We start from the raw sequence: 25,516 nt of genomic DNA, 5'->3' as shown, positions 1-25,516 counted from the left end.
AAAAGATGGTCTCTGCAACAAAATTTTTAATTTCCGTCACATGTCACAACTAAAAGCACAAGATATTTTTCGTTGTAAACAATGATATTTTTTCTCCGTTTCAAAGTTTCCCGGAATAATTAATGAACTGTCATTTCGATGTCAGCATGAAACGTGGATGTGTTAGTGGAAAGCGAAAAAAGCTTTGAATGTGTGGGTGAACTACCCTACAAGAATACTGACTATCATCTGATTGTCAGCAATGTCAACCTAACGATCAGCGCCTCATACAAACTTTCTATCACAAACTTAAGGGGACTTGCGCAAATGTGATATAAACAACTGTGTACGTGTGAGTTTTCGTCTCCTTCTTATACACCAACATGGCCTACTGATTAAGTATATAGCCGTACTGCTCACTCTCATTCCTTTTCCTGGATCAGTGCTGACACTCTAACTATCAAAAGGTGTCATAAATTATAGTTTACTGTAGATATCAGGTTTGACTGTTATACTATCATAAATGCCCATTGTTATATTTCGCCAAAAATGAAACAATGCTTTTTGCTTTTTATTTACTTCATTTCATTACGTTTTTAATTTTGTACGTGATAAAAGAATACGTGTTTTTTATTTGTTTAAAATAAATAGTTTTATAAGAATTCGAGTTCAGAATGTTCAATTTAAATTCAGAAACTAACAAAACAACTGAAGAGCGCTTTCCTCATGCGGAAACACATTTAAAAATGAATCACCACTAACCACTATTATTTTTCGCGTATCAATTTTTTGAGTACGCCCTATACATTCCGACAGCTTTTGGTATTTTTTAATATTATTTTCAATTTTTTTTCTTTTAGGATGGAGCTTTGAAATGCTCTCTTTTTCATTTTTTAAACTTATTTTTTATACGGTTTTCGTCGGTTGAAAATGCCGGAATTTAAAAAATAACAAAACAACCGTGATAATCATTTGATTGTCATATGACAGTCAGTAGTGACAACATGATTAAATCGGATAAACTGTTCTCGCATACATAAAATTCCGTTGAGAATTATGTATCTGTCTCACATGCATAATGGTATCTGCTGTATGTTCTTTTATTCTGTACCAGGTGTCCGAAGCTTTCCCAGTTTGAGTCCTTTTTCATGATTATAGGATGTCGTTGGGAACATGCGGACATGCGTGAGCGAACAAAGGAACATACATAAATTTGAGTATCAATGTTTACGTCATCGCAGGATCAGCATTGTCAATTACAAGTGTGAGTGTATTAGTAAAACTATCAGCGTTTCTTGTAGGGTAGTTACCTCCGTCTTGTAGGGTGGTTTTTGGTTTACCGTCGTAACGATAAATAGCTGATTACGTTAGGGATACGACTACAGCGATACGACAAACGGCTAGTGTTGGGAACTATCGAATGAAAAATATCGAGTTATTCGATAGTTCACTAATTTTCATTCATTCGATAGTCATTTGAAATTCGTTCATTACTATTTTTTCGAATTACTAGTTTTAGGTATGAATGATTCGTTCACTACTATTTTTTCGAGTTACTAGTTTTAGGTATGAATGATTCGTTCACTACTATTTTTTCGAGTTACTAGTTTTAGGTATGAATGATTCGTTCATTACTATTTTTTCGAATTACTAGTTTTAGGCATGAATGATTCGTTCACTACTATTTTTTCGAGTTACTAGTTTTATGTATGAATGATTCGTTCATTACTATTTTATCGAACTACTAGTTTTTGGTATGAATGATTCGCTTATTACTATTTCTTCGAATCATTCGTTCTATTTAAATTTTTGCTGTGCATATATCAGTGTGAAAAAGATATTAAAATAAATTTAGCATACCTCAACCTAATCGACAAACGTTTTAAGCGTGGTAATTGTTAAGTATTTTTAACTGAGGAAGTGATTTTAACAATTTAATTTGTGTAGATATTTATAATGCGGCCTGGATTGAAGAGATCTTCTGTTTGGGAGTTTTTTTTACCAAAAATGGCAATGAAGTTAAATGCCATATATGCAAAAAAATTTTTAAATTTTCTGGCAACACATCAAATTTAAATGACCATCTACGCCGTAAGCATCCGTCTTCCTCAGAACATAGGAATCTAACTTCATGAGAAATAGCGCCAGTAATTTCAGAAGAGGAACATAGTTCCACTTCTCTTTCGTCAACTACTGCAGGGAGTGCAGCGCGCAGTTCGTTAACAGTACCTACCGAAGACATTTCCAATAGTGGATGTTTGAGAAGGACTGTTCAAACAAAATTATTTGTTACCAGCACACGTTCTGAGCTCTCAGAGCAAGAAAAAAATAATATTGATGAATCTCTTTTAAAGATGATAACAAAAGACTTGCAGCCGCTTTCCATCGTTGACAATTTAGGATTTGTAGAATATACAAAAAAGCTTCAGCCATTATATTCCTTGCCAAACAGAAAAGTTTTATCAAATACAATGCTACCTTTTAAATACAATGAAGTAAGAAAGAAACTGCATGACTTGCTCAACATTGTAACACATATTTCAGTTACAACTGATATGTGGACTTCTGATAGTCAAAAATCTTTTTTGTCAGTTACTAGTCATTTCGTTCGGGATAACAAAATGATTTCTGCAGTTTTATCAACAAAGGAAATCTTAGGAAATCATACCTCCCAAAATATAGCTACAGAATTGAAGTTAATATTTGATGAGTGGTCCGTTTTTGACAAAATAGTTACTGTAGTAAGTGATAACGGGGCTAATATTAAAAAGGATATAACTGAAATGCTACAGAAGCACCACCTCCCATGTGTAGCGCATACATTAAATTTATGTGTAATTGATGCCGTCAAAACTGTTCCACAAGTTACTGTGCTCATAAACAAGTGTCGTGCCATAGTCACTTACTTTAACCATAGTTCTCAAGCGACGGAAAAATTAAAAAATATGCAAAAGCAAATGGGCGTTACTGAACTGAGGTTAAAACAAGATGTCCCTACCCGGTGGAATTCCACCCTTATAATGATGGAGCGCATATGCTTGGTAAAAGAACCACTCTCTGCCATAATAACTTCTTTACCAAATGCACCTGATTTCCTCAATTCATCAGAATGGGAAACATTGTTGGACTACACTAATCTTTTCAAGCCCGTAGAGGCCATGACAACCGAATTGTCAGGAGAAAATTATCCCACGATGTCACTGGTAGTGCCCCTAATCAGAGGTCTTCAATACGCAGTACGAAATCGCAAAATGAAAACTGTAGAGGGAGAAAGTTTGAAGAGCAGATTGTTAGAGGTAGTTTGGCGACGATTAGGGCAGTTGGAGTCTGACAAAATGTTCGCAAAATCATCACTCCTAGATCCTTGGTTTAAAAAAATTGAACATGCTTCGTACGACAAACGGCCGTACGTACGGCACACGTCGGTGGGTAATTGGGCATTATGCGGCAATTACCCACCGACGTGTGCCGTACGTACGGCCGTTTGTCGTACGAAGCACGTTTGACCGAACTCTCAAGCCCGTAGGAATCATTGTGTGCGTCTGTGTACATGTACATAACATATTTGTGTGTGTATTGTTTACAGATAAGCACTGTTGCCATTGACCATTTTGCATGTATGCTTATGGAAACATCAACTTTTTCCAATTCAATTTTTGATATTGTAAAAGGCCGGAATACATATTAAATAAGTATAAATAGATTGCATATTTATAATCAGCACTTTTACATAATTATTTCGAATTATTTTCACAAGTTTTCAAACTTTAATTAGGTGTTTTTGAATAAAATTGCAAACGGTCAAAAATTAGCGCACAAAAGTTTACTAGGCAACTCTGTCTAGTGAGAGAGCGATCAGCTGACACGTTCTTACGGAAAAAATCAAAATTGTTTTGATTTCTACGTTCCGGGCTACGTACGTACGGGCGTTACACGTCGTGAGTTTTCGTTTACATTGCACACTCATAAGATAGGTCGTGTCAGCTGACACGTTTTTTCTACGTACGTTCGTGGGTAACTGCCGCATAACTGCCGCATAAAAAAAAAACACAGCTACAAACAACATTTTGCTTAGCTTAACATGTGGCACAGCGCTGTTAATTTAAAGGGCCAATTAATGGTGACTTATAACCATAAAACCATAACCAGATAAAACAGCTGATCGAACCTACCTTATGGAAATCAATGTAATCGATTAAGTGTGCCATACCATAACGCTAAAGCTATAACCATACCATAGCCAACCAATTGGTTTTTGGTTTTTCGCCATATCCATAACCTAAAAATATTTGAGTTGGTGAATTTATTAACTTTTTGTAGATTTTATTCTTTGTTTTGGATACGTTATGACTAAGAGACTTATTTTTTATGGAATATGTTTGTAATTTTATGCGTTTTCTTCATTTTTATGAAATTTTCAAGATTTTTAGGTTAACGCACCATTAATCGATCACATTCGAGATGGTTATGGATGTGGGCATTGTTACGACTATGGCGTTAGGATTAAGGAAGTTTGATTGGCCCTTAAAGTGTGAGTGGGTTAGTAAAAGTATCAGCGTTCCTTGCACCACAATTTTGGTGAGCGTTACTTACCTACAGACATGGTTGTTGTAATTGTGGTTGTAGCTATACAAGCACTCCCCGAAGGTTTTATTGATGTTGATGGTCCTTTGCTGGATAAAGATCCGGTACGTTTCGGTTACCAGCACCATTAATGTACCTGCCCGATCATGTCGGGAACTATTGAACATGACCGCATTGAACCTTCAAGGTCATCCCCATCCCCTAGTTCCATGAGGAATTTGTGATTAAATTTGTAGCATGGCGGAACGATACAAGGTGACAGCATGGTGACATACCTACAAACATAAATAAAAATTCCATGTACTTTGTTTTTGTAAATTCGATGGACAAATGTCAAAATCGTACTGCGGCGGAAGTTGATGTATCAAATCAAATAAAAAAGTTTATAAACAGCTGTCCCATGCTGCCACCTTGTATCGTTCCGCCATGATTTGTAGCAATATTCTCTTCGGGAAGGTGAGGTTAAAGGCTCCATTACTGATACTTAGCATAGACTTGACTTGGCTTGCGAACTGTCACTTACAGTTCTGTTAAATTAACATTGCATGTTTCTGATTACTCAAGACTTTACTTGACTTAGAAGTCTGTTGAATTTTGATTTTCTATGTAAGTTCTAAGTGACGTTTACATTTTGAGATGCCATTTGTTTGTTTCCATTTCATTTTGACATTTTGTCATACAAATTGACATTTATTTAAAAATAAATTTCAACGCTGATTATGATGCCAGATTTTATGCGCCAAGTGGAGTATAATCGTGGCTAAGTTGCCAAGTTTACGCCAAGTCAAGTCAAGTCTATCACCCCTATTATGAACTCATACGATACACGATAAACGCTTGCAATCTGTTATACCATATTATGAAATAAATGCTAGCGGGTGAAACCCGATCGTTAGCGTTTATCGTTTATCGTGGTATTGCCATACGCTAACTATCGCATCAACTGTACAATTTTCTACGCTAGCCATCGTTGATAAATTTTTGCACGATACGTTGGGAGCTATTTAAATAAAAGTAAATATAAAATTATTACAAAATCCAAAGGACCCAACTAAAGCCTCATTCCCAACACTCTGTTGCAACACCCTGGGCAAGAAGCCTTAAAGTGGCACAAACCTTCAAAATATTTGAAATGGATGACCTATTTTTATGGGCGCGCAAACTGCCTTCTACCCATGGCGCAACGATACAAGGTGACAGCATGGGACAGCTGATTTTAAGCTTTTTTGATTTGATACATCAAAATACGGCGCAGTACGATTTTGACATTTGTCCATCGAATTTACAAAAACAAAGTACATGAAATTTTTATTTATGTTTGTAGGTATGTCTCCATGCTGCCACCTTGTATCGTTCCGCTATGCTTCTACCTCTGTTAACACATACACTGAAATCTATTTTGTTTATTAAACTTTTTTTACTCTTAGTATGTCGAGTGCTTACAGTGTAGAGTTCATTTCAAGAAGATTGGAAGCATCTCTCAATTTTCTTTTTTATGGCTCTATGCAAGTTTCGTCAATTTGTTCATTTGAGTTTTTATAAAAGGCACCATACATAGGTAGTAGAAAATATTTTATTATTACAGCTTTTAAAAATGTTTGCCACTTTTACGTACAAGACAATTGAATTGTTAGTATTTACGTTTTGTTTTGCTATCTGTTTCGTATAGATTCACAAAAATTTGTAAACAAAACTCTGCCGTCATTCACAATAGTGCATCTATCGGGCGTGTGGAAATCGCAATATGAAAGCTGATTTTTTACGATACGCTAGCAAGCGTTTATCGTCTATCGTATGAAAATTCATAATAGGGGTGTATGCTAAGTATCAGTAATGGAGCCTTTAGCCGGAGTCATTGGTGCCGTATGTCGTATCGCTGTATCGGTATCCCTAACGTAGTCAGCTGTTTATCGTTACGACGGAAACCAAAACCCAATTGGTTGGCTACGATACGGTTACGACCTTAGCGGCACCAATAATCGATTGCATTGATTCTCATAAGGTTGGTCGAATCAGCTGTTAAAAGGTTACCGATACGGTTACCGATAAAGCACCAATGTTTCCAGCTTTTACAATTGGTAAAAATGTAAAGGGCTAATTGAACTTCTTTCACCCTAACGCTATAGTCGTAACCATACCCATATCTATAACGATCTTCAATGTGATCAATTAATGGTGTCTTAATCTAAAAATTGTGAAAATTTCATAAAAATGAAGAAAACCCAAAAAATTACAATCATATTCCACAAAAAATAAGTCTCTTAGTTATAATGTATTCAAAACAATGAATAAAATCTACAAAAAGTTATTAAATTCGCCAACCAAATATTTTTTGTTCAATACGATACAACGTATACATTTTTCTGAGTGTTGGAGCAGGGTTCTTATGTTATCTGTTTCGTATGGTCTGGTAGGGCTATTATTAAAACGGCAGGGTTATTTGGTTCATTGTTTACTATATAGTTTGGCAACTTAAATAGAGGTTTTGTTGCGAATAGAGTGGAAGGCAGTGGACTAGGCAGTCGAATGTCATATAATGAAAGAATGGTGTTCGGAGTCTTTTCAAAGTTAAAAAAAAAAAAGTGATAAAAGCTTTAATAAAAATAAAACTATTGTTTTAGTAACAATAAAAACGCCTTATATATTCTATATACACAAAATTCGTAAGGATTGTCTCACTTTAAAATTTGAGTTAAATAATCTAAAGTTTGTTTTTGAAACTGAGTCGAGAACTGTGCGTGTGAATGTGCGAATTTTCACCGATCAGCTGTTAGTTGCGCTACTTGGTAAAATTTACAATGATTTGGTTTTTCCAAGCACTAATTTGACAGCGGTTACTTTCGCAAGGCGTTTATTAAATAAATCATCCGATTTTGGTTTTAAGTTAATAATAAAAGTGGAAAATGAGTGCTTTACGTTCACATTTTGGAAAATTGTAAATATATATTTTTATTACCACACATTTTGTGAATTGTGTCGACGTGAATGGAAGCTATATGAACGGTGGTGACGAGTGAAACGTGTGCATAGCATGAAAAAGAGCGATTTGAAAGGAAGAGAAGTGAAGCACCTGGCGTAGTCCTAGATGTACATTTGTTTATAAATATACATATATATATGTATATATAAATAGAAACTAATTTAAAGAGCACACAGTTTTTCAATAATTCCAAAATAAGTAAAAAGTTGCTTATAAAAAAAAAATAAGATTAGGTGTGAATTATATGAGCGAGCGAGCGAGCGAACGAACAAGCAGCGTGCGAAAGCGTTAAGAGAGAAGGTGACAAAATATGATTGTGTGTATTGTGTGTATAAAGAAAAAAAATTTATTTTAATAGGTATACTGTGTGCTAGATTTTAAGATGGGTTGACTGGTGTTAAATTTATCGCATTTGCATTACAAATACAATTTTGTAATATCTTTTCTATAAATATAAACGACAAAGGCTTAGTTTGGTAAAACACATTCTAGGCTGCCGCAAACCATAAAAAGAAATACTTTTATGTAGAGGAAATGTATAGAAAAAATTATTGATTAATATGTAGTAATTTATGTAAGCACTGAAGGGATTAAAAGGAAACATGTGAAATGTTATTCAGAAAGACGCGAACTGGACAACATCCCTGGAACTCGGTGTAATTAATTGCATTTTAGGCCAGAAAAAATCAATGACAAAATATAGGGATCAGATGTACAATAGCATGAATATTCTTTTACCACAACCCCCACCCCCGCCCGAAGAAGGTAAATGAACAATGTTGCAAATACAAATTTTGGTAGTTTAGATTTTAATTTTGTATTTTGCCTGGTTTAACCCGTTTTTACTCTGCCAAAATTTGCTATCGCCAAGTCACTAATTCGATCCGACATTTCTGAGGATCGCTGGAGATATCGGGAGCAGATAAGGCCGTTATTCCGAAATCTTTTTTCGGGAAGAACTGCTCCCTCCAGGCGAACGAACTTTTGTTACGAAAGCAACACAGCATTTAGGAACTATTTCGATAGGAGTCGCAGTTACAAGAGCTTTCTTCTCCTGCACTCGACTATGGCAAAATATGGGGTTCATCTACATAATACTGGAAATTTCTGTTTTGAAGGCAAGAGTCACCTATGATTTAGTTTGGTGTCCGATGGCAGCGCAAAGAACAGTAATAGAAAAATTAAATAACTAGACTAGTTTTTTTTATCATGTTGTTGTTGTTGTTGTTGTTGTTGTTGTTGTAACGTTAAGGACACTCCCCGGGTGTGTTATCGATGTTGATGGTCCTTTGCCTGATACATATCCGGTACGTTCCGTTAACAAGCACCACTAAGGTACTTACTTGCCCGACCATCTCGGAAATGATTTGGTATGACTGCATGAAACCTTCTAGAAAATACCGCCCTCCTATCCCCTAGATCCATAGGAAACTTGGGGTCGCCAGAGCCAGGTTAAAGAAACAGGATTCGCCACGGGTGGGTGACGTTGGAGAAGCTATATATTGCGCTACACAATCCCTTGAATCAATTTTGTATTTCAGACGCCTCTTACGAAATGCACAACTGCCTGACCCGCTGGAGTACTTTTTATTAGTATAACGGGTTCGAGTTCTTTAGAAGGATAACCTCCTTTCCCAACTCGTAATATAAAAGGAGGCAACGCTTGCTGCACTAACATACAAATCATCTCTGAGCTAAAGAGCAGAAATGTGAAAAGAAAATGATAAGAAAATTCATAAATAATTCTGCATTGCACCTACGTGATGCAACGGCCCCTATGCTCAGCAACTCGCGAAATTTTGAGGTGTCCATTGTAGACTGAACTCTTTGGAAAACAATGAATCCTTAACTGGCCTTGTTTCACTTACCTTGTAAGTGTTTATATCAGCATATTTTAGCTCGCAATGAGTTTTGAATTCGAATTCGAAAAAAAAAGACAGCCTACATAATTTGTGATTGTAAGCAAGGATTGTAACAGCATGTGACAAGAAAATTTTTAATTTACGGGTATTTCCCTTATCGAAAACCATGACGCCATAGAACCAGACATGTAAAGTCAGTAGTACTAAAATAAAATTTCTTAAGGCTCTTATATTCCGGCCATGAATTTTAAAGTTGGAAGAAGGGAAAATTTTTGGTACTATTTTACTATTTTTTGTAACCTTAGTAATGTAATGTAAACTTAATACTGTCCAGAGATATTTCCAAGGAAATTAAAAATTTTTGTGTAGTTGTTGTAAATTTGATGATTTTGTCGTATCCATAAAAGAAAAACAGTACAAATGTTTTCGCGCATCTAGTGTTTTTTTCCCAAACCGATGTTGAACACACCCAGGGTAATTTACAAGCGCCTACTCAGAGGGGTGTTCTGAACAAAATTATAAATACCATCCCCGCTTTCGGAACGGTCCAAGGCCATTTTTAAAAAATCTCTAGACTGAAGTAAGATTTTTAGTTCAGCTTTCAGATTCGTGGTCCTGGGCAAAAAGCGCGCCTTTTGACACCTCCCGATATTTTTGGACGAGCAGTTGAGAGCTGAAGAAAAGAATTACTCTTACAATAAAATTATGTTTGAAATTTTTCAATTTAATTTTAAAATGAATGTATCAATCATACTTATCCATATGGCCCTGATGATGACTTCAGATTAATCGACCAAATAAAATATAAATGAATATAAATAGAAAATAAAGGTTTTATTCATCTTGGAAAGCAGTGTAGGTCAACAAATGTGGGAATTTTTAATGAGAAAATATTGAATTTATGAAACCGTTGGTATTCGAATGTTGTTGTTGTTGTTGTTGTTGTAGCGATTAGGTTACTCCCAGAAGGCTTTGGGGAGTGTTATCGATGTGATGGTCCTTTGTCGGATACAGATCCGATACGCTCCGGTAACACAGCACCATTAAGGTGCTGGCCCGACCATCTCGGGAACGATTTATATGGCCACATTAAACCTTCAGGCCATCCCTCCCTCCCCACCCCCAAGTTCCATGAGGAGCTTGGGGTCGCCAGAGCCTCGTCTGTTAGTGAAACGGGATTCGCCGCTCGAAGGTGAGGTTGACAATTGGGTTGGAGAAGCTATATATTGCGCTACACAACCCCTTGAATGCCGGCCAGTCGATTGTGTGCTTTGTTGAAATCTAATATTAACTATGCAACTGGTCGATTAGCCGAATAATCGTTTGTGTAAAAATAGGACTAGTGGGTACCAGCGGTTTAGAGGCTTGGAATATATCCGCGCCAAGTTTGACTCTTATAGGAGGCGACTAAAATACCCAAATAAATCAAGGGGCTGCAAGCGCAATGTGTAGCTTCTACAACCCAATTGTCAACATAACCTTCCCGTGGCAAATACTGTTTCTTTACCATCCGAGGCTCTGGCGACCCCAAGTTCACATGGCACTAAGGGGTAGGGGCAGAATGACCCAGAAAGTTCGATGTGGTCATATTAAATCGGTCCCCACATGGTCGGCCCTTAATGGTGCTTGTTACCGGAACGTACCAGATATATGTATGTATATCCTGCAAAAGACCATTAACATCGATAACACCCCCCAAAACCTTCGGCGAGTGTCTTTCTTGCTACAACAACAATACCTGGCAAAGGATCATCAACATGGGTAAGACCCGCATAAACCTTCCGGCAGTGTCTTTATCGCTATACAAACAACAGCACTAGTGGACGGGCATTAATGGTGCTTGTTATTGTAAGAGGCAACTAAAATACCCAAATGATTCCATGAGTTGTATAGCGTAATCCTATCAAGGGGCGCAATTTATAGCTTCTTTAACCTAATTGTCAACCTCTTACCGTGGCTAATCCTGCAGTCGAGGCTCTGGTCACGTCAAGTTCTTCATGGAACTAGGGGAATGTCTAGAAGGTTCAAAGTGGTCATATGAAATCGTTCCCCAGCTGGTCAAGCTTGTACCTTAATGGTGCTTACTAACGGAACGTACCGGATCTTTATCCGGCAAAGGAACATCAACATCGATAGTAACACTCTTTAGTGTCTTTCTCGCTACAAAAGCAAGAACAACAGCCCTAGTGAGTAGTTTTCCGGAGAATATCTGCTGAACTCATGAAACAAATGAATTTTACTTATAAAAAATTTTTGAATTATTTCTTTTTTTTTAAATTAGCAATCATTTGAATTATTTCAGTAATTTGGAAGCACATAGAATATTATCTCAAGTTCGGCAAAAACTAATTACTTTTCTTTTATATTTTCAAAACAGTAGATTTAATAATGGATTTTGTACAAGTAGCAGAGGAAGAGGGTGAAGAACCAATAGAGCTGCCTGCCGAAGAAGATGGTACGTTATTGCTTTCAACCTTGCAAGCTCAGTTTCCCGGTTCATGCGGTCTTAAGTATCGCAATGAGGATACGAAGGCCGTCCGTGGAGTAAGATCCAACGAAGGCCGTTTGTACCCACCATCATCTGATGATGGTTGGGGAACTTGTATATTTTTCTGTGTTTTTCCAAAAGGTGTGTTATTATACAACATGTATCCTTTACATATTGTGCATATAAATATCTTAAATTAATCTTTGTAGAAAACAAACGGAAAAGTGATGACAATTTAGAAAATTCCACCGCCAAAACTAAACGTATTGAAACACGTTTACGTTGCACTGATTTAATCGTTTTGGGTTTACCTTGGAAGACAACTGAGGATAGTCTACGCGAGTATTTTGAAAGTTATGGTGAAGTTTTGATGGCGCAAGTTAAAAAAGATATGAAATCTGGTCAATCGAAAGGATTTGGTTTTGTACGTTTTGGTTCGTATGAAGCACAAATTCGTGTGCTTTCATCTAGACATTTGATTGATGGACGTTGGTGCGAGGTTAAGGTGCCCAATTCTAAGGTAAATTTTTTGTTTTGTAACATTTTCTCCCATAACTTATATACATATATAATAAATATTGGCGTTTATTTTATTTATACAAAAAATAGGGAGCAATGCACCAAGTGCCATGTAAAGTGTTTGTTGGCAGGTGTACTGAGGATCTCACTGCTGAGGATTTGCGTGAATATTTTTCAAAATTTGGTGAAGTAACCGATGTTTTCATACCAAAACCATTTCGTGCATTTAGTTTTGTAACCTTTTTGGATCCTGAAGTTGCGCAATCACTTTGTGGTGAAGATCATATTATAAAAGGTAAATATTTTTATTATTATTTATTTAGGCTTAAAATCTAAAAGAGCACCAGCTGTTATGGCTATCGGCTAGATAAAAAGTAAATAAAAATTAAGGTTACAAACAAAACTATATTACGCAGCAAGAGCCTGTGACTTCCAGACCTTCCGCTTCCCAAGGCAGTCGGTTCTATGTACCGGAGCGACTCGGGATTTTTACGACCAAGGACTGTCATTTCAGTGTGACCCCATCTAATTTGTTTCGTCCCTCCCACAAATTGTCATCCTCCCAGCAGCTCCTTGCAGCAGGACTGCTCCATATTCTCTTAATCCGGGAAGACATCGAATCCAATCCGGGTCCGTCTCCTGACCCCGGTCCTAAGAAATGGTTTTGCTGCATCTGCCGGAAATGAATCTTTTTAGGACGGTCATACTCTGTTCAGTGTGTCTCGTGCAAGGGATGGTTGCATCGAACAGGTTGTTCTGGGCTTGATCCCAAAACCCGACGTCCACGTAACTTTTATAAATCTTTTGTGGCTCCTTGCTGTTCACGCCCAAGGGCGCCCCGTAGTCTACGTCTAAGCGCCCCCACTACCTTCCAGCAGCCCCGCTGCTCAGCAAACCACAACAAGTACCCGCTGCTGCTCGCGCCCCACGGCGCCAACAACTCAAACAGCTGCTACCATTCATAACTACAATCTTCGTAGTAGAGTCGGAAGCAATGCTGAGCAACAGCCCCTGCCCCCATCTTCTCCCCCCCTGTTGTTGTTGTTGTAGCGATTAGGTTACTCCCCGAAGGCTTTGGGGAGTGTTATCGATGTGATGGTCCTTTGTCGGATACAGATCCGATACGCTCCGGTAACACAGCTCCATTAAGGTGCTGGCCCGACCATCTCGGGAACGATTTATATGGCCACATTAAACCTTCAGGCCATTCCTCCCTCCCCACCCACAAGTTCCATGAGGAGCTTGGGGTCGCCAGAGCTTCGTCTGTTAGTGAAACGGGATTCGCCGCTCGAAGGTTAGGTTGACAATTGGGTTGGAGAAGCTATATATTGCGCTACACAACCCCTTGAATCCCTCTTCTCCCCCCTCTTTTCCGGCAGCAATCGTGTAGATCAGGGAAACAGACTCTTAGTCCCTACCTCCGTTTGCACCGTTTGCCAGCACAGAATATATATGTTTGCGACATCCGCCCAATGCAGCTCCTGCCTTGGGTGGTGCCACTTCCCTAGATGTTCTGGTCTCCGCGACGGCAACCCCCCGACGGGTTTCATTGCGCCATGTTGCCAGGTCGCAAACCCAAATCATCCGGGGTACGCCCAGTCCTAGGGCCACAACAGCAATTGCGTCCTGGCCTTCCCCAACCCAGGCGTAGTCACCCGTCACTTACCCCCAGAGTGGCGACGTCTCCCATTATGCACTTCAGAATTCTGCAGTTAAACTGTAATGGACTAACTGGGAAGATTACGGAGATAGTCGATTTCATGAAGCGGCACAACATCCGCATTGCTGCGATTCAAGAGACTAAACTCACAGCAAGATCTGCATTGCAGACCTGCTCTGGGTATAACGTCCACAGGAGGGACCGCGAGCGCGGAAATGGAGGCGGTCTCGCGTTTATCATACACCACTCTGTGCAATATTGCATATTTGATCCTGGCATCGACCGCAGGGACAATGTCTTAGAACGTCAAGGCCTATCTGTCCGGTCAGGCGATGCAAACCTAGAAATCATCAACATCTATATCCCTCCTGCCACCTGTTGCCCCAGTGGATACCGCCCTAATATCAGGGCCTTACTCACTTGCAACAATCGCATTATCTTAGGCGATTTCAATGCCCATCATGATCTATGTCATTCAAACTTGCGGGCGGACAGTAGGGGTGAGATGTTGGCGGATCAAATAGAAGAAATGACGTTCTGCACAATAAACGGAGACGCCCCCACACGTATGGTAGGAAGCTGTCACAGCTCAGCAGATATCTCAATCGTGAGCGCAGAACTCGTAAACTGCGGCAACTGGCAGCCGATGGTAACATTGGCATCCGACCACCTGCCCATACTTATTTCGCTTGAGCGTAACGCCGACTTCATCGGCACTGAAAAACGCACTTTCATAAACTTCAAAAAAGGAAAGTGGGAAGAATATAAATCCTTTACAGACAGCCGCCTAGCTGCCCTCCCTATCCCGACTGATGCCCGCCAAGGGGAGCGTGCCTTCCGTAAGGTAATTAAATCCGCCTCGGCACATTTCATTCCCACCGGGAGAATTCCCGAAATCCGGCCCACTTCCCGGCGGAGGCCGCAAACTTAGCGAGAGAACGTGACCTTATAAGACAGCTTGACCCAGGCGACCCCCAAATAAGGGATATAAACCAACGCATCCGATTCCTTGTAGATGAACACAAGCGGGCGGAATGGGAGGAGCACCTAAGAGGTTGTAACCTCTCTACCGGTGTGGGTAAACTTTGGTCCACCGTAAAGTCCCTATCGAATCCGACTAAGCACAAAGACAAAGTTTCCATCGCCTTTGGCGACAAAGTGCTGTCGGACGCGAAAAAATGCGCGAGCGCTTTCTGCCGACAATATATAATGCATCCTACGGTCGACAAAGATAGACGGAGAGCCAATAGACGCGCACATAAACACAAATTCAGCGCGTCACCAATCACCATCACCGCTAAAGAGGTTGAGGACGCCATTGGTCGTGCTAAACCATCCAAAGCAGTGGGCCCAGACGGCATAGCCATGCCGGTGCTTAAAAACCTAGGGAAAGAGGGGTTCAAATATTTAGCGCATGTCTTCAATCTGTCTCTTTCCACCTTTGTCATACCTGAGAAATGGAAAATGGCCAAGGTGGTCCCGCTACTAAAGCCTGGGAAACCAGCTAACATAGGTGAGTCGTATCGTCCGATATCTCTCCTATCGCCAGTGGCAAAGACGCTTGAAGCCATTTTGCTCCCTTATTTCCAAGCAAATTTGCAGCTAGCCCCTCATCAGCATGGCTTCAGAAAACTCCATAGTACTACCACCGCGCTAAATGCCCTTAGCACCCAGATAAATTGCGGTTTAAATCAATACCCCCACCATAGAACATTACTCGTAGCGCTAGACCTATCAAAAGCTTTTGATACGGTCAACCATGGCTCATTACTGCAGGACCTGGAAGGGTCTACCCTTCCCCCATGTCTTAAAAGGTGGACCGCAAATTATCTGGGTGGTCGGCAGGCATCGGTGCAATTTAGAAACGAAACATCAAAACCAAGGAGAATTAAACAGGGGGTGCCACAGGGTGGTGTCCTATCCCCACTTTTGTTTAATTTCTACATATTCACGCTACCTTCACCACCGGAAGGAGTCACAATCGTTTCCTACGCCGATGACTGCACAATAATGGCCACAGGCCCAGGCCCAAAGATCGATGCGCTATGCAATAAAATAAACGGCTACCTCCCTGATCTCTCCAGTTTTTTTCGCCTCGCGAAACCTGGCATTATCACCGACTAAATCTTCCGATACCTTATTTACAACATGGACGCCCCATATGTCGACCATTTTGAACATCCACGTCGATGGCACTACGCTACCGACTGTCCGACACCCCAAAATCTTGGGTGTGACGTTTGATCAGGATCTACATTTTGGTGAGCACGCAGCCGCAATTGTTCCGAGAATTCAGAGCCGTAACAAAATCCTCAAATCCCTCGCTGGCAGTACTTGGGGAAAAGATAAAGAAACGCTCATGACTACATACAAAGCAATTAGCCAGCCGATTACGTGCTACGCGTCACCCATATGGTCGCCAAGCCTAAAAATCACCCACTGGAAGAAACTACAGGCCTGCCAAAATACTGCTCTCAGAATCGCCACGGGCTCTCTTCTTATGTCCCCAGAACACCATCTGCATAATGAGGCGAGAATACTCCCCATCAGGGAGAGAAATGAGATGCTGACCAAACAGTTCCTGTTGAATACCCAGAAACCTGGGCATCCCAACAGACATCTGATTGATGAACCAGCACCGCCTAGGGACTTAAGGAGTCATCTCCGTAAGCATTTTGAGGAAATACGGCACCTGAGAACCCAACCGTATGAAGTGAAAAAACACAAGCAGGTCCTTGGTGAACTCCATAAACAGGCGTCGGACCTTTATGTCGGGAATTGCCCGGTGAATCCAGTACTTAACCCAAAACTTGCGGAAGAGGAACGCATACTCCCCAGGGAAACGCGTGTCACTCTTGCTCAACTTCGTTCTGGATACTGTAACAGGTTAAACTCTTACCTATCCAGAATCAACCCCGACATACAAAATGTATGCCCCGCTTGCAATGTGTCCCCACATGACACCAACCATCTCTTCAATTGTAATGTGGAACCAACGCCTCTAACACCCCTTTCCTTATGGTCCACCCCTGTTGAAACGGCAAGTTTCCTTGGACTCCCGTTAGAGGATATTGATGACAATTTGTGATCGGTCGCGGCTATTAGGTGGGGCGAGCATTGCTACAACAACAACAACAACAACTTCCAGACCTTACCCCAGCGGGTAAGGGGTCAGAATATACCCGCGGTAGGTATGCCTGTAGTAAGAGGCGACTAAAATACAGATTCAAGGGGCTGTGTAGCACAACCCTTTCAAGTTGCCAGCGCAATATATAGCTTCTCCAAACCCAATTGTCAATCTCACCTATCTGTGGCGAATCTTGTTTCACTAACAGACGAGGCTATGGCGACCCCAAGCTCCTCATGGAACTTGGGGGTGGGGAAGGAGGGATGGCCTGAAGGTTTAACGTGGCCAAATAAATCGTTGCCGAGATGGTCGGGCTAACATCTTAATGGTGCTGTGTTAACGGAGCGTACCGTATCCGGCAAAGGACCATCACATGGATAACACTCCCCAAAGCCTTCGGGGAGTGTCCTTATCGCTACAACAACAACAACAACTTCCAGACCTTCGTCATTTTATAAAAGCTGAAATTTTGTCTGCGCTGACTTTCAACTGATGTCAAATGATGGAAAAATAGACCTTTGTCATTTTATGAGTACTGTTTTTCATACATTGTCTTCGTAACGATAGATAGACAGATAGATGTTGTGAGGTTAAGCACTGCGACCTATTGGTCTATTGTGCCCTCAATTCTCTTTACAACACTTCATCCAAGCCGAGTTCTCTGAGAAAATCCAGAATGGTTCCCGACTTCAGAGAGTGTATGTGACTATTTTCTAGTTTGGATGATCCTAGGATTCTAAGTCTTCGTCTCGCGACTGCCTCACATTCCTTCAGGATGTGTTCTGCAGACTCATCTTCGACATCACAGAATCGACGGAGGCTACTAACTGATATGCCCAATTTATGCATATGGCTCTTTAGCCTACAGTGACCTGTGAGTATACCTGTTACAATCCTAAGGCTACTTTTTGGGAGGTTAATCATAGCCTTATATCGCTTCGAGTTGTACCCTCCTATTAGTGCCTTTGCCTGCCGAAGTCCTGGACTTTCGCGCCAGTGTTGTTCTCTGAGGCACGCTAACGGAACGATATTAGAATCAATAGTTTGATTGCCAGACACTTTCCATAGTAGCTTGGTCTAGCCACACACTTTTTGTAACACAAAACTGTACTTTTCCGTAATATAAAAGCCGACATTTTATTTCCTTTTCCTTCAAGAATTGGTTTTTGAGATTCATTATAACATCTCCTGAAAGGGTTCAAAGTTTAGAAGAATTAAAAGTGTCTGGCTGGGGACAGCTTAGTTGTATGCTGAGAAAACTTCCACGAAGTAAATTCAAGTTTTTTTTGTAATTGCTTTATAAGCGGTTCAGTAGTGTCCGATACGTCCTCTTTCCAAAATGTATGACTGATAATAGATTCCCTTGCAACAACTTCTCCTTAAGTCGGAGGTCATGTCCCAGCGGGTAGAGGGTCAGAATATACCCGCGGTAGGTATGCCTGTCGTAAGAGGCGACTAAAATACCAGATTCAAGGGGCTGGGTAGCGCAACCCTTTCCGGTTGCCAGCGCAATATATAGCTTCTCCAAACCCAATTGTCAACCTCACCTATCCGCGGCGAATCCTATTTCACTAACAGACGAGGCTCTGGCGACCCCAAGCTCCTCATGGAACTTGGGAGTGGGGACGGAGGGATGGCCTGAAGGTTTAATGTGGCCATATAAATCGTTCTCGAAATGGTCGGGCACGGAAATACGTGACATTTTCAGTTAGGTGCTGTGGTGCTTGTTTGTGCGTTAGTTATTGGTAGTGTTGGGGGTAGTTTTGGCTATAGGTTAGGTTAGGTTCAAGTTGCTGCTGTCCACATCGGAGCTGCACACTTAGGCCTTTATAGGCCCATTGTGAAACCACACGGATTTGTTCCTACTCTCCTAATCAAACCACTTCGTTGAGTTTGTGAAGCTAACTAATCGTCGTGTATTGACCTCAGCTATGTATATCAGTCAGATCTACGAGAAACATCTTGCCCATACAACGTTGCCCTCTTCTACCGAGCGGTGGACATTCACATAGTAGATACCTAACAGTTTCAGGCTCCTCTGCCTTTCCGCATGCGGTCCAATACAAACATGACCAGTGGGAAGATATACAACTAAGGAAAGATCCCTCTTACGGAGGGTGAGAAGCTCACGCGATCTCTTCTCATTACATTCCGCCCATGTGAGTTTTGCCGTGTGGCATCCATCATGATGCTTCCACCTGGCTCCTGCTTCCATCAATAGGGCCCCCTTTATCTTGATCTTGCAGGTGGAGAGCGGCATGCCCAACTTCTTCTAGGATGGCGAAAGTTGAAGGGAGGTACCCTTTCTTGGAAGCTCATCCGCCATCTCATTACCTGGTATGCCCTTGTGTCCCGAAACCCATACCAGATGCAGAGTAAACTGTTCAGCCATCACGCTAAGTGATCTGCGACAGCCTCTTACAGTTTCAGAATTAGTTGTGACAGAGTCAAGGGCTTTCAGTGCTGCTTTACTGTCTGAGAAAATATAAATGTGCTTCTGAGAGACTGCCTTCTGCCTAAGGCAGTCGACAGCGATCTTTGTATCTCCAATCGTTCCGAATAGAGACCCCCTCCGGCCCTGTTATCCAGTTTAGATCGATCTGTATAGATCTGAATGCTGTTAGTGGGCCAATCAGGGTCGTTCACCCACTGTTCCCTCTCAGGGATTAATATTATTTTTGGCTATATAAACGGCAGCAACTTTAGCGCATTATAATCCATACAACATACAAACATACAAACTACAACAACGAATTCTTTCTGTCAATTCCGTGTTTTATTTAAATGAAAAGCTTCGCATAGAAAAAAATATGTTCCTCGGAAGATGTTTAAAATTAAACAAAAATCTGTAAGAAACTATTGAAAGTAAGGTAAACTGAATTTGAGAAGAAGTGCGGTCAGAAGCTACTATGATTTACATTCACACCAAAATGTATTATAAATATTTTTTTTATTAATACATTAGATTACTAGTTTATAATAATTCCTCTTTTCATCATCATCCTCCTCAACTCCTATTGGAGCATAGGGCCTCGACCACCGACTTAAATCTTATTCTGTTAGGTGCAGTTCTTGTGATGTCATTCCACGTATATCCTGCGTCTTCGAGTTCTTTATCCACAGTTCTGCGCCAAGTTTTCGCAGGTGCACCAGGTCGTCGGCTTCCTTGTGGATTCCATCGCAATGCTTGTCTGGCTATATTTACTGGAGGTCTTCTGAGAGTGTGACCAATCCACGACCATTTACGCTTGGTTATTTCTGTGGCAGCCTTGGGTTGATTTGTTCTAGACCATAAGTCGTCATTTGAAATTTTTTCCGGCCATCGAATTTTCAGGATTCGGCGCAGATATTTATTAATAAAAACTTTTAGACGTTTCTGAATTGAAGTTGAGCTTTTCCACGTCTCGCAAGCATAAAACAGTACTGATTTAACATTCGAATTAAACAGTCGAAGCTTCGTTTTTAAAGATATTTGGCTGGACCTCCACACGTTTGCCAGTTGCCCAAAAACCATTCTTGCTTTGTTTATGCGAGACTGAACGTCCTCATCTGCACCGCTCATATTTGAGACAATACTACCAAGATAAACAACGGACTCTACACCTTCGATTTCATTTTCGTCAACCGTAAGCATCAATGGCCTTGATGAAATACTATAGCCGCATCTTATGACTTTGGTTTTCGCTGTATTGATGCTTAGTCCGGCCTCCTTTGCATGTGTGTTGACAGCTTCTAAATTGTGTTGAAGGTCAGTACTTCTGTGGCTTAGCAGACAGACATCGTCTGCATATTGTAAATGTTGTTGTTGTTGTTGTTGTAGCGATTAGGTTACTCCCCGAAGGCTTTGGGGAGTGATCGATGTGATGGTCCTTTGTCGGATACAGATCCGATACGCTCCGGTAACACAGCACCATTAAGGTGCTGGCCCGACCATCTCGGGAACGATTTATATGGCCACATTAAACCTTCAGGCCATCCCTCCCTCCCCACCCCCCCTCTATGAGGAGCTTGGGGTCTCCAGAGCCTCGTCTGTTAGTGAAACGGGATTCGCCGTTCGAAGGTGAGGTTGACAATTGGGTTGGAGAAGCTATATATTGCGCTACACAACCCCTTGAATCCCCATATTCTAAATCCCCTAGCTGAGTGAAAGGCGTCCACTGTACACCGTGTCCACCATTTTCTGCGTTCCTCATAATCTCTTCTAATGCCAAGATAAACAAGAGCGGCGAGAGTATGCATACCTGTCGCACCCCGCTTTTAATTTCGAAGGGTTCTGAGAGGCACCCATCGTGACTGACCCGGCACTTAAATTCGGCATACATTGCCTTTATAATGTTGATTATTTTATTGGGCATCCCTCGTTTTCGTAGTATTTCCCAAATATATTTCCTGTCGAGACTATCAAAAGCCTTTTTAAAGTCGATAAAAAGTAAATAAGCTGATGTTCTGTATTCACAGCATTGTTCAACATGATTCGGACGGTATTTATTAGATCAACACAGGATCGGTTTTGTCTAAAGCCAAACTGATTTTCTCTTAGAGTTCCGTGCACCGCCTATTTTACAAACTTATAAATCATTTACGAATTTTTGTAGGTGTGTCGGTTCACGTTTCAAATGCAGCTCCAAAGTCCGAACAAAATCGTAGTTCTGGTCATAATCAACAAAATTTTGCGTACAATTCTCAAAACAGCATTGGTAGCGGTTTGCATATGCTACATAATCAGGGTCTAGGAGGCAGTAGCGGCAGTGTTGGTAATGGTGGCGGTGGTCGTAACGGACACCAACGTACTACCAACTCGAATACTATGCTGAGCGATGGCGGTCCTATGAGTAGTTCCAGTTCTATAAGCGGTTCTTATGGCATGAATGGGAATGGCTATGGTAGTAACAATAATGCATTCAGTAGTAGCGGCGGTAATCTAGGAAGTAGTGGCAGTGGATTAATGGGCAATTTAGGTAATCGACAAGATGGTAATTCGATCACTCCATATAATCGTGGCAATAGCGGTAATTATATGAATAGTCGTGCCATGGGCCCGCAGCACGGTGGCAGTGGAAATATGCCGTGGAATAGTCAATCTAATCGTGGCCACATAGATATGCCCAATTTGCAAGCGCTAGGCATAAATCCTCAAGGTCCGAATCAACAAAATCAAGGACAAAATATGAACAATCCATTGGGTGTGGGTTTAAATTTGAACTCACTACCAGTAAATCCGGCTATAGTAGCGGCTGCTTTGAATCAATGGAGTCTATTGGGAAATCAATTACAAAACCAATCGCAAGATCAACAGGTAAATATTGATTTAAATATATAATTTTGGTATTTGCAATATAAAATATGAACAAAAAACAAAACCTAAAAAAGCTATCAAACCAGGGTGGAAATTTTTTGTCTTGGATGGCTCAAGCTAGTAACTCTGGTAATGGTGGTAGCTTAAATGCAGGAGTCAAAGGCAACAACTCTAATAGTGCTGGTTCTAATGGAAATCCTGGGCAAGGCTCAGGATCATGTAATGATACACAACAGGTCTTTAAATATTAACGTATAACATTTTGAAATCATCGAATATAGAATTGTTTTGTTTTATCTTTTATCGTTGTAGAACGGCGGCAATAATGCGAGCAGCCCTGGTTGGTCGAGGCAAAATTCCGGCGGTGTTGCCCAAGGCTCAGCAGATGCGAAATCAAAATTTATTTAAATTATCTAAATGTGGCGAGAGTTTACAATGTGTGTATGAGAGCCTTGACGCGAGCGAATTTTTAAATTTTGACCGGTATTTCATTAAACTTGAAAAATTAAATAATTACGAATGTGTATGTAATCATAAGATGGTTAAAATTATGCTTAACAGTAACTTGATATGAATAAAGTTTTAACCTGTATTGTAGTGCAAAAAGCGTAATTTGTGTTGAACTTTTATATTGATTTATTTTATGTTATTATTAATTTTTTTATTTCATGGGTTATTTTACCAAGCACAAAGTCTACAAATGAATGAATTTGAATATTAGAACGAGTTTTGAGGCATTTGAAGAAATACAAGCTTCTTGGTAAGTTTATATTTTCAGAGAAATCTGAAACATTGCAATTTATTGTTATGTGTATATATAAATTATTTATATGTATATTACAACTACATATGAAAAACCATTGGAAGGGGAGAATAACAAGTCCTCCCTACTCCTGCCGTTTAAAACTTATTCAGCTCCCTACGTTACGGAGTCGTAGGGAGATGGCGGGTATGTTATTTGTGGTAAAACTTATTAGAGGAATGGTAAATAGCAATTTTCTGCTCGGTGAAATTTTATTTAATGTTCCCTTTAAACCATCTAGACATTTTCAACCGGTTCATATAAGCACATGCAGATCACATTTTGAAATGCACGAACCTCTTCGTTGTCTGTGTACTCACTTCAGTAAGCACTGCAAAAACATTGATACGTGTGACTCACTCTACGTAATAAAAAAATATCTGCTGGCTACCTTAAATACGCAGTGATTTAGGTGGATGGTTTGCAATCACGTCCTTTCCAACCTCCCACTCTTATCACCAGCTCCAGTAACTTTGGGCGGGTGGCTTGTAATCACGTCCTTTCCAACCTCCCACACATCGCAGCCCTACTTGTTGTGTGTCAAATATACATCAGCTGCTCGAAATCATGTCCATTCCGACAGCACTAATAATCAATTCCCGTTGCTCGGCATTACAGTTCATCCCGACAACTGATTTAATAATGTATATACATATTTATACTCAGCTGAGCAGTGCTCACAGATTATATTAACTTTGTTCGCATAACAGTAATCATTAACGGCATAAACTAATCGAGATAGATATAGATAGACTTCTATATATCAAAATGATCTGGGCGAAAAAAGAAATTCATTTAGCCATGTCCGTCCGTCCGTCCGTAAACACGATAACTTGAGTAAATTTTGAGGTATCTTAATGAAATTTGGTATGTGAGTTCCTGGGCAATCATCTCAGATCGCTATTTAAAATGAACGAAATCGGACTATAACCACGCCCACTTTTTCGATATCGAAAAACCGAAAAAGTGCGATAATTCATTACCAAAGACGGATAAAGCGATGAAACTTGGTAGGTGGGTTGACCTTATGACGCAAAATAGAAAATTAGTAAAATTTTGGACAATAGGCGTGGCACCGCACACTTTTAAAAGAAGGTAATTTAAAAGTTTTGCAAGCTGTAATTTGGCAGTCGTTGAAGATATCACGATGAAATTTGGCAGGAACGTTACTCCTATTACCATTTGAAAAATCGGATAACGAACACGCCCACTTTAAAAAAAATTTGAAGTCAACTTTTATCCAAAAAATGCAATACCTATACAGTATATAAGAAAATTATGTCATCATTCAACTCTAGTAAAGATATGGTGCAACAAAACACAAAAATAAAAGAAATTTTCTAAATGGGCGTGGCTCCGCCCTTTTTCATTTAATTTGTCTAGAATACTTTTAATGCTATAAGTCGGCTCCTATGCCGGTAACTGTTTTCTGTGAAAATGGGCGAAATCGGCTCAAGCCACGCCCAGTTTTTATACGCAGTAAAAATCGATATATCTTTACTAAACTTAGTTCACGTACTTACCTGAACTCACTTTATCTTGACTGTAACCACGCTCACTTTTTCGATATCGAAAATTTCGAAAAATGAAAAAAAAAAAACGCCACAATTCTATACCAAATACGAAAAGGGATGAAACATGGTGATTGGATTGGTTTTTTGACGCAAAATATAACTCTGGAAAAAACTTTGTAAAATGGGTGTGACACCTACCATATTAAATAGAAGAAAATGAAAAAGTTCTGCAGGGCGAAATCAAAAGCCCTTGGAATCATCGAATACTGTTGGTGGTATTACATATATAAATAAATTACCGGTACCCAACAGATGATGTTCTGGGTCACCCTGGTCCACATTTTGGTCGATATCTAGAAAACGCCTTCACATATACAACTAAGGGCCACTACCTTTTAAAACCCTCATTAATACCTTTAATTTGATACCCATATCGTACAAATATATTACAGAGAGACCAGGGTCCACCTTTATGGGGATATCGCGAAAAGACGCCCACCTGTAGAACTACGGCCCACTCCCTTTTAAAATACTTATTAACACCTTTCATTTGCTACCCATATCGTACAAACACATTCTAGAGTCACCACCGGTGCGCCTTTATGGCGATATCTCTAAAAGGCGTACACCTATAGAACTATGGCCCACTCCCTTTTAAAATACTCTTTAATACCTTCCATTTGATACCCATGCCAATTTCAAACA

General features: G+C 40.2%; 1 protein-coding gene across 9 annotated transcripts in view; it reads left to right on the top strand.

Annotated features, from left to right (window-relative positions):
* The window catches only part of TBPH (TAR DNA-binding protein-43 homolog), a 30,725-nt gene extending 7,618 nt beyond the window's left edge, over positions 1 to 23,107 (top strand). Inside the window, exons 1-7 of one of the 9 annotated variants that reach the window (XM_067771587.1) lie at positions 7,371 to 7,843; positions 11,786 to 12,034; positions 12,103 to 12,413; positions 12,503 to 12,707; positions 21,795 to 22,495; positions 22,570 to 22,731; positions 22,808 to 23,107. In XM_067771587.1, the coding sequence (XP_067627688.1) occupies positions 11,794 to 12,034; positions 12,103 to 12,413; positions 12,503 to 12,707; positions 21,795 to 22,495; positions 22,570 to 22,731; positions 22,808 to 22,903 (1,716 nt within the window). In that variant the 5' untranslated portion in view covers positions 7,371 to 7,843; positions 11,786 to 11,793 and the 3' untranslated portion in view covers positions 22,904 to 23,107. The other 8 variants (XM_067771593.1, XM_067771586.1, XM_067771589.1 and 5 more) reach the window with 8 other exon arrangements.
* The last annotated feature ends 2,409 nt before the right edge of the window (positions 23,108 to 25,516 follow it).

This window comes from Eurosta solidaginis, chromosome 3 (assembly GCF_040869045.1).
Source record: "Eurosta solidaginis isolate ZX-2024a chromosome 3, ASM4086904v1, whole genome shotgun sequence".
Classification (NCBI taxonomy): Eukaryota; Metazoa; Arthropoda; class Insecta; order Diptera; family Tephritidae; genus Eurosta; species Eurosta solidaginis.
This window is presented reverse-complemented; position numbering and strand designations above follow the sequence as displayed.